Source organism: Myotis davidii, unplaced genomic scaffold (assembly GCF_000327345.1).
Source record: "Myotis davidii unplaced genomic scaffold, ASM32734v1 scaffold453, whole genome shotgun sequence".
NCBI classification, from domain to species: domain Eukaryota; kingdom Metazoa; phylum Chordata; class Mammalia; order Chiroptera; family Vespertilionidae; genus Myotis; species Myotis davidii.
Genome location: NW_006285234.1, coordinates 1,674,854 through 1,684,963, shown reverse-complemented (window position 1 = coordinate 1,684,963; position 10,110 = coordinate 1,674,854). Strand labels below are relative to the sequence as shown.

General features: G+C 43.7%; 1 protein-coding gene across 1 annotated transcript in view; it reads right to left on the bottom strand.

Moving 5' to 3' along the window:
* GLG1 (golgi glycoprotein 1) overlaps positions 1–10,110 on the bottom strand; it is a 57,096-nt gene that overhangs the window by 6,593 nt on the left and 40,393 nt on the right. Inside the window, exons 15-23 of the mRNA XM_006755824.2 lie at positions 9,804–9,866; positions 9,012–9,125; positions 7,289–7,377; positions 6,273–6,390; positions 5,457–5,549; positions 3,347–3,484; positions 1,701–1,824; positions 885–1,027; positions 592–693 (exon numbers count right to left, since the gene is read on the bottom strand). Coding sequence (XP_006755887.1) covers positions 592–693; positions 885–1,027; positions 1,701–1,824; positions 3,347–3,484; positions 5,457–5,549; positions 6,273–6,390; positions 7,289–7,377; positions 9,012–9,125; positions 9,804–9,866 — 984 coding nt within the window. The remainder of the gene's footprint in view (positions 1–591; positions 694–884; positions 1,028–1,700; positions 1,825–3,346; positions 3,485–5,456; positions 5,550–6,272; positions 6,391–7,288; positions 7,378–9,011; positions 9,126–9,803; positions 9,867–10,110) is intronic.

Below are 10,110 nucleotides of genomic sequence, written 5' to 3'. Positions count from 1 at the left end.
GGGGAGGTAGTGGTAGAGAGAGAGAGAGAGAGAGAGAGAGAGAGAGAGAGAGAGAGAGAGATAGGTAGGTAGATAGATATCCGGGAACATAGATTGCGGCACAGATTAAAACTTAATCTTTTTTGGACAGCTCTGAGTAAGCTGTTTGAAGTCTTTTTAGCTACGACCCCCTCAAGTTCACATACACTGAACAAGGTTCTCCACTTAGCCCTTTCTAGCTAGGAAGTCAAATGATTTCCAAGGACCGGCACTTCTTTAGAGCTATTATAGGAGCATGTCTATCTTTCTGCCAGTCTTGGGGTGTTCTGGGTTCCCTATCAGAACTAGGAGAAGGGAAGAGTAAACTATATGTAGAGACATAATAGGAGAATGATTTTGTTTCATAGAGAACTACAGAATCAGTCTTGCATAGTGACAGGACTAATTCCGAGTTACAGAGAACCAGGAACTTGGACGATGGAGAGCCTAAAGGTGTCCCTTCAACTCACCCTGGAGCCAGGGCTCAGGTAAAGAGAGTTAAGAACTTTGCTCCAATGAAACTTCTCTGACCAGCTCTGTTCACAACCGAGCTCTGTTCATCCCCAATCCTACCTCATCCGAGCAGTGCAGCTGCAGCTGAGGATCGAGTCGGTAATCCAGAGCAGACTCCTGAATAATAATCCGGATCTGGTCTTCGCAGTCTGAAGAGAGGCGCTACATGTGACAACGGGAGAACATGTCAGGCTGTTAGACAACTTCAGCTTTTGACTTGGCCCCTGACGTGGTGAAGGTATAAAAAGGTCCTGGGGCAGCAGGAGCGAGCTGAGGCCTTCCCACGAGAACCAGTGCCAGGAACAGAGGCGGCTCCATGAACACACCTCTGTGGAGAGCCCGGGCCAATTTACCTGGTCAGCATATCTCAGCTTGAGGCAAGAGATGACTTGGCCTTCCAGTTCCGAATCCTCCTTGGCCTTAGTCAGGATACCGTGACAGAATTTAGGAATGTCGGCTTTACAGGCTTTCCTTAACACAGGGTTTAGGCGGTAATCTAGAGCAGAAAGTGTTAAGAACATGATAAAATATGTATTCCAACTGGATTCACAAATTTTTAGAGAGCCACCTTCCAAAAAGGGACATATTGTATCAATGACCACAAATAAACCATTGATGCATTTATTCAATGAATGTATATATACTGAGCTCTATTTGTTTTTAGTCAGAAATACAAACCAGGAATCCCTCTACGGGGCAGCAGCTGCTCAGAGTCTGAGACTGATCTTCTGAGCAGTCCTCACAAACATCAACCTTCCCCATACAGTTAGCTTTGAAAACACTGATAACAGAATATCCAACTCACCTTGGCCACTTAATTACAAGGTAACTCAGAGATAAAATTTCTCTGCTCTAAAATCAATGACCCATATACTCACCTGCCACATGCATGAAGTTTTATTAAATCTCTAGACGTTTCAAGAAATCTAGCCCTGATTTCTTTTGTAAGCCCTTCAAAGGCAGTTTTCTATTTTTTCAGCCTCTTCTTTCCCATGGCTTTTGTTCTGTTTTCCTGGATACTATTCAAGGGAGGATTAAGCCCTTTTGCTTACATCCAAGCTCTCCCTGAAAATTCCCAAGCAACAAAGCACCTACAGTTTTATGAGGCATGGATCCGCCCACTCAGTTCCATTAAGTGTGGAGCCCGGAAAGCCAAGCCAGGATGTTACCTGTGTTCTGGGTGATCTGGCGCTTGGTTATCATCTGTTTGCATTTGGGATCCATCAATTCACTGTTTTTATTCTGTTTCAAGCACTGCAACATGGTTTTGGAATCTGCTTCTGGACAGAATCTCTGCAAAGAATCAAAGTTTTATAAAAACAGCTATTCAAACATGGCAATTAACACCATCTGCATCACCTGTATTACTCAAACATCTGTTGAGAAGCTTATGACAGAAGCAGCCTGCAGGTATCACTTGGTACAAGAGAAATGACTAAGCATTCAGCCTCAAGCCCTATTCTGTACCTACTTTCCACTGTAGCTCTCACATTTCTTTCTCCTACCTCAGTGTCTCCTAGTTTACATAGGATTGATTCTCTACCCTCATGGCTGTTACATTACGTGGCATCTCATGAGCGTAAGTATTATGAAGCATGAATTTAATTGTACCAGGTGGCCAGATATCTACCCAATTCCAATGGGAAACGCAGGAATTACCCAGTAACCGATGTGAACAGGGATGTGTGGAAAAGACCCATCTGGTTTATCTCCTAACTGCAGTCCTTGAAGTCAGAGCTCCATTTCGGACTAGTAAAAAATTCCACCTCTATCTGCTAATTCTAGTAAGGGGATGACATCTGAATATGGGGATGTGAACTGGTGACTGATCTTTATAAAAGTAATATCAAGTTTCTGCAAACCCAACCCTGATATTTCCATTTTTACAGAGGACTCACTTCTACCAGGCCCACCAAAAGACTTCTAACTTTCATAATTCTCTGTGGAATTTATTTGATAGGTTGAAAAGTAGCACTTTATCCTAAAGGGAAGCGGAAGTAAGTGGTCAGAACCTTAAGTTTAATCTCTGTATATATGGACAGATCCAGGAACTGAGGTCTAGTTCTCAATCAGCCCTGCTGTAGAGAACGTTCACTGCAGAAGAAAATGAACCAAAAAACTTGTCAAACGGAAAAGCCTTTCGATGGTGGTGGATTAATGTCAGGACATTTTGAAGGTGGCTTTCCCAGTAGACCACCATGAATCGTCCCCAAAACCAATCATATATTCATTGGACCTCTAGTTATTCGTGGCTCAGGTCTAAGTGAGGTCAGTTATCTTAGCTCAGGGTTTTTTTTTTTTTTAACTTGATGTACATCAGAATCGTCTAGAGAGCTTTAAACCAGACGCTCCACTCCCAGTTTCTGACTCAGCAGATCTGGGTGGGGCCCAGAAATCTGCAGATTCCCTGGGGATGCTGATGCGCTTGTCTGGGACCAGACTTTGAGAACCACGTCTTAGCTGTATAAACAATGAAAACGGGAAGATCATATGAATTTCCTCTGACATTTAAAGAGGTTTATGCTGCCCTAACCAGTTTGGCTCAGTGGATAGAGCACCAGCCTGCAGACTGAAGGGTCCCAGGTTCGATTCCAGTCAAGGGCATGTACCTTGGTTGCGGGCACATCCCCAGGAGTGAGTGTGCAGGAGGCAGCTGATGGATGTTTCTCTCTCATCGATGTTTCTAACTCTCTATTCCCTCTCCCTTCTTCTCTGTAAAAAAAATCAATAAAATATATTAAAAAAATAAAATAAAGAGGGTTATGCTGTCATTTTTACTCACCCTGTGCTTAGTGCTTGGTTTTGGACCTCTTACCTTTATCATCTGCTTGCAGACCCTCATGAGCGTATAATCTAGTTCTGGGTCCATCATCTCTGTCTCCTGCAGCTTAAAAACTTTCTGGTGGCAACGGGTACTTAGCTGCTTCTTGTTTTCTTTCAGACATTCAATAATCTAGGGCGTAGGATAATGGTCAAGTTAAGGGGTGCACCAGGATTGATAATCCACGTCTTCCGACTGAAGCATTCAGATCTTAGTACATCCCCCTTTCTATCCAAGCACCTTCCATGTCTAATTCCTAGGTAATAGGAATCAGGGTTTCCTTACCAAGGAGAATTATACTTATAGATGTATAACTTCAGAGCTCATAGTAAACCAACCATATAAAAATAATGAATAGCAGGCTGCACTGAGCTCTAAAGGGAAGGAAACCCATTCAGGATCCCTGGCTTCTTTTGTCTTCTCGAGCTGATCCTCGTCAAGATTCCTTTGAAGCAAACAGGAGGCTCTCTGGCTTTCTCTGGACCAATAACCCTGACTAGACTGCAGGCACAAGCCTGGAGGTTCAGTTCAACTCACCACTTACCACAAGAGAATAGAGCATTAGATGCCAGGTATAAATCAGACCCAATTCTTACCCCACACAGGGCAAACTTTATATAAACAAACAAGTACAGTAAAAAAAGATGAGTGGATTAACATAAACGCATAAAGTCTATGATGCTAAGTGAATAAGCCAGTCAGAGAAAGAAAAATAGGATCTCACTTATATGTGGACTCTAACGAACAAAATAAACTAGAGTCAGAGGCATAACTACATGGAACAGACTGACAGCTGTCAGAGGGGGGACTGGATGAAAGAAGGTGAAGAGATTAGCCAAAGAACACATATGAATAACCCGCAGGCACAAACAACAGTGAGGTGAGGGCCAGAGGGAAGAGTGGGTGCACAGAGTAGCACAGTATGGATTTACGGTAGTGAATTAAGTATATCCTGACTCCTTCCCTCAATCCTCTGTGAACGATGCAGAAGAGAAGCAGATGGAAAGCTGCAGTAGCCAGGGCTGTAGTATAAAGTCACGAGACTTCTGTGAAATTCTCAAGGCACAACCGAGAATCATCAAGTAACTGAGGGAAAAGGTAACAGCACAATCAAAACATATTGTTTAATAGCCTCAGAACAACACAGAAGGAAATGGTAAATGATAAGCAAGAACAGGTTATGAAAAGAACCAACTGCAGATCTTGGGGATGAAAACAGCAGAATGGCATGAATTCTGAGACTGAAAAAGCCAACCAGAATAAGGAAGTAAAAAAAAACAAGAATGCCTAATTATATCACAGTGAAAATACAGATTATTAAAGGTAAAGACAAAACTCAGAGGCAGATCAACTAATAGAAGTGAGAATCAGATTGCCCTAAGACTTTGCGTCAACAACACCAGGGACAAGAAGACAATGAAGCCACTATCTCAAAGGAAAGCTCCATGGCGATGCCCTGAACTAGAAGGGGGCAGTTGAGTTACTGGGAGAACATGAAAAAAAAATCAGAGGGATTGAACAAAAAAGGAAAAAGAGAGAGAACTCAAGGACATGGACAACAGTGTGGTGATTGCAAGGGGCAGAGGGCGGAGGTGGAAGAGGGCATAAAGGAGATAAATGGTGATGGGAAATATAAAGTAAATCCTTGGACTATTCTTAAAAAAATTATTTGCTTGCACTGCATTCCTGATGATTCTGGGTAGGTCCCTGTTTCCACGTATTTTTAAAAAAAGTTTCTTAGGTGATATTTGTGTGGCCTTTGGTGAGGCACTGCAATGGGGACATGGTGAGGGAATAACTAACTACAGAGGTGCAGGGTACTGGGAAAGCTAGAGAGAGGAGGAGGCATATGAAGGATCATTAAGAGATGATTAGGCAGACATGGAAACTGAAAGAGGAAAGAGAATAAATAGGAGACAAAGAGAAACTTTGGGAAAAGTCTGGCGTAACTCGTGAGAGGATGATTAGGTTGGATAGGATGTGATGAGGCCTATCCCACTAAAGAATTAATTTTTAAAATGTCACCTTCACACACACACAAAATAATTAAAGTAAAATGTCACCTTCACATTACTTTTGCAGTTAAAAAACAACAAAAAGTTACCTGGGCGTTGCCATACTGCACCGTGGAACAGTAGTTCTTGATGTCACTCTTGCAGGCTTCATACAGATCTGGTTCCAGACGAATGTCCTCTGTCTGCAGGAGCGGGAACCAGCATGGAAAAGGGAGGTTACTCTGAGCTGGAGATGTCAAATGTTCTACATATTTTTGATTGGATCCTGTCTGGTAACCACAACTTCTACACAGCAGTGGCAGGAGAATGGGGATTTAGTTTCAGTTCTGCCACTAACTAGCTGGCCTTGGACTTTCTCTGCACAATAGAATTTTCCTCTTGTAGTGCACACTGTGGTTGACTTCCACTTCACCTTGGTGACCAGTGCCTGGCACTCCCCCGGAGACGGCTGCTGTCCAGGGGTTGGGCACAGACCTCAAACTGGCACTATCAAATTGAAGGGAAAGATCTTTTTTCATGCTGGGGGAGGTTACTCTTGTTTTTATTTTCCTGCTGGAGATAAATTTGGGGCAGGTGGCCCAGTGCTGCAGGCAGCCATCATGAGGGAAAGCAGCCTCTGGCAAAGCTGGGGCAAGAACAGCAGAGTGAAAGGAGAGACCTTTGATCCCGGGGGCATTACTATGCAATGACTGTATTGCATGCTTATAGCTGTGTCTTGCTCTGGACTTTGTTTCACACAGTAAAAGTATTTTCTCGTTCAAATACAAAGTAAAACAAGAAGCTATCATATGGTAAAACTTTAGCCCCGATAGTGGCTAAAACCTTTCAATTAGCCCTCACCCCTCATCCACTTCCTCTCCCCTGCCCCAGGGCTTCTGGGTCTGCGACTCTGGTTGAGGCATTACCATCTCCAGCTCCTCCACCCGCAGCTGCTTGCGGCACTTCAGGGACACCCTGTGTTCTTTGGCTTCCTGCAGAGTGTCGTTGCGCACGGTGGTGCTCAGGCAGATCACCACGTCCACCCTGCCAAGGGAAGGAGGAGGCCTGGGACTGGCTGGAGCCACTCAAGGGCAGGCGGCTGAGAGCTGGGCTGGGCCAGCACAACACCCCCTCCCAGAACTCATGACCCTTTCACCATGTTTTGAATGCCTTTCCTTTAAGTCTGTGTTCTCAGAACTGTAAAAGCAACAATTTGACTGTATATGTCATAAAAGTTGGGCCACAGCCCAAATGCTGACTATATTCCTGAGAGGCAGGGAGGCCACAGAGGCGAGGACAGTTCAACACTTGTTTTGTTAAAAAACATGTGATCAGAGAGGAAGGCTGCTCTTAACTTGAACCATGGCTTTGATGTACGTCCTGTGAAACTGATTCCTGAAAAGTATAGAAACCGGAGCAAAATGGGAACTTGGTTTATATGAGGGGAAATAGAAATAGAAATGTGCCTTTGCAAAGAGTGACAGGGAAGGATTTAGGTAGTCATGCTCCACAAACTCATCACTCTCCTCATTAAGATGTAATTCCTAAATGAATAAGGCTTTGTTTTTCACTATATCTCTAATTCAGTAAAGCCACTCCTTCCCTGAAGACACAACTGAGTGGAGTTATGTTGGGAGGACGTCAGCTAACCTCGGACGTCGTCACAGTGCTACTTGATCCCAAGTACACAACCTCCATCTGCTCCCCCAGTGACATAGCCCCAACTGGGGAAATTAAAAATGCTTCCTTAGTCTACGAGGTTCCACATCGGAACTCCCCCCCCAGTGGTGGCTCCGCAGCTGTGAGGATGATGCCCAGACAAGGCAGCGCTTGGCCACACTTCCGGAGGGTGAGCAGGACGCTGCCTGACAGCTTGGATATTCATTCAGGAGCTAAGGAGCATTTCAGAGAAGCAGAATGAATCAGTTAAAAGCTACATTACTTCTTCTTTATGTTGGGGCAAAGTTTCAGCACATCCTCTTTGCAGGCCATTTTAAACTTGTAGGAGAACCGAAAATCCTTCATCTGCACCTAAAAACAACAATGAAAAAGAAAGTCAGAAGCTTGGAAGCAAGTCCTAGCCAGCAGTGCTGGGTGACACTGTGTTCGTAGTTTGCAGAAGCCAGCCTTCCGGCCTCTGCAGGACTTGTCCTTGTCTCCACAGGCTCTGGAACTGCTAATCTCCCCTTCCTCCCTCTGCTGCCACACAGCAGTCTGCTGCCATTCCGATCACACACATGCTGTTCCCTCGGCCAAAAGGACCCTTCTCCCAGATCTCCCCCTGGTTTTCTGTCACTGCCTTGGTGTTTCTATTCAACTACCTTCCTGTACAGTCCCTTGTCTCCTTCACCCTCCAACCCTTTCATGCATTATTTTTCTTCATAGGCTCACCTGATTCTATCTGTGTCTTCCTCTTACTAGAACATAGTCCACAGGGCAGGGTTTGTGTTCCACCCCACAGGCCCTGAACCCATTTGTCAAAGGCGATATGCCCCAGAAGAGGGGAATTCTACACAGATGCTTGGATTGCATCCTCCTGGCAAGAAAATGCTTGCTTTACCAGAAACACTTCCATTAGACATGTGGTAACAAAGAAGAGCATGACTTAACCTTCTTATTATGACAGATCTGGGTAACATGATTAAGGGGGGGGGGGGAAGGCTTAGAGTCCAGTGTATTGATACATATTTGGGCTGCTGCAATGAACAGTGACCCAAAGCAGCAGGTCTCATTGAGACTGTTCAAGGAAAGGCTAAAATACATTATGAAAGCAAGGAATGTGACTGAGGCAGGAAATGCCTCCTTACTGTCTCTATCCCCAGTGGATTACACACTCCCTAAGGGTACCAACTGTATACAGTCAAACCTCATTTCTGGAAATTCTCCCTCTCAGTTCTCTACCAAGTTGTTTATAGAAAAAATGTCTTTGTTGTCAAACTGACAACCCTTTTATGCTGATACCTCTGCATGACAAAAAGCGTCTCTCAGGCAACAAACAAAGGAGAGAATGCTTTAGCTGCTGGGGAAAGCAATGATTAGCAGTTTTAAAACATAAAGACAACATCAAGAGTGCTAATATTGCTAATGGTGTGAAAGAAACAATGATCAGAGACAACTGGAGAGGTAGAAAAACTGTTGTTGATTTTGATAAACAAAAAGCAGTTAGCCAGTGACAACCATTTTTGAGGCAGTAATATATGAACAAACAAAGATGCTGCATGCTGACCAGAAAGACACCACTGGAATGAATGCTGAAGTGATTCATTCAAAGCTAATAGGGGATGGTTCGATAAATTTAAGAAAATAAGTGTTTTTTTTAAAGATTAAACAGTACACTAGACATGTACTATATATAAGAAAGGTTAAAGCAGGGAATCACTGGAGGGTCTGGAATGGACTAATTCAATTTATATTTTTTCTACTGGGAGGAAATTATTTGGTTTTTGACAAATCATTTCTCGAACAGCCTTCAGGAATGCATTAAGTTAGAGAACTGAGGTTCCATTGTATTTATCACTGAATTTTCAGAAGCCTAACAAAGCATCTGGCCATAGCAGGAAAAAAACACATTTATTGAAAACAAGTCAAAATAGGGCATGTATTTGGAGAAAACAATTTTTCACAAGAGCAGTCAAGGCAAGAAGGCTCTGCCCAGTGTTACTGACCAGCTGGAAGTGGGTGACGCCAATGGCGCACTTCTCATTCATGTCCTTCTGGTGTTTGTTTTGTATCAGACACTCCATCAGGTCCCCGGAGTCTATCTGGTTATCTGCCACATCCTGAAAAGGCAGTGCACATTTACACTTCATTTGTAACAATTAATAAACACATCTTATAGTCTAGTCCATAAAAAAATGCAAACAAGGTATATATTAAATTATGTCAAAATAAGCCTGAGAAGTTACAAGGGACAAACATCTAGGGAATAAAATTCACACAGCAAGCGGCCCTGCACGAAGCTCCAACAGGAACATGCACTACGCAGTCAATGCTTTTACTCCTTTGCTTCCTGGTTGTCAGGTCCTCATGGGTCCTGGGTGTGTTTTGCTCCCACAATTAGATAATTTAATACTTGAATAAAGTAATAAAGTAACAGAATTTGCTCAATATCCAGGTACAAGAAGACAGTTGGAAGGAGAAGCCACTGTTACTGCTAACAAGTCCTGCATGATGTACTGGAGGCAACTCAGCCAAGCCCACGGGGCCTTCCCCGTCCCTCTCTAAAGGGCATCCCAACATCTGCCGCGAAGCACGTATCTGGACACCTACAAGGACGACCGACTAAGGCCTCCGAGGACGGTGGCATCCCCTCTGGATTGTGTTTACATCTTCAACTTCTCTAAGCTGGCCACTCAGGAGTAACATGTGAAGACAGAGATGATACAATACACTTGGGGGCCAGAGTCCTAGTGAATTCAGTTCTGTTTCTAACCCTTGATTCTCCAGACATCACTTACGTGGCAAAAGTTCTGAATTATGGGCTCGCAGGCTCGCATCAGCAAGGCTTCTATTTGAATATCCTGTAGAAGATTAAATATATTAATTCGGCCTTAGGAAGAACCAGGGGTGGAAAAGGAGCAGTTTCTTTCTCTGAATTTAGTAGCATCTGATGGGCAAATAATCTGTTATGTACATTTGGAGACTATTTTAGTCTTTAAGTCAGAGAGCCCTGGCATAGATAGGACAACTGCACCTCCATTATACATTGAAAGGCAAGTTTGCTAGAAGCAGAATTAAGAAGAGAGCAGAAAAAAAGAATTTAAT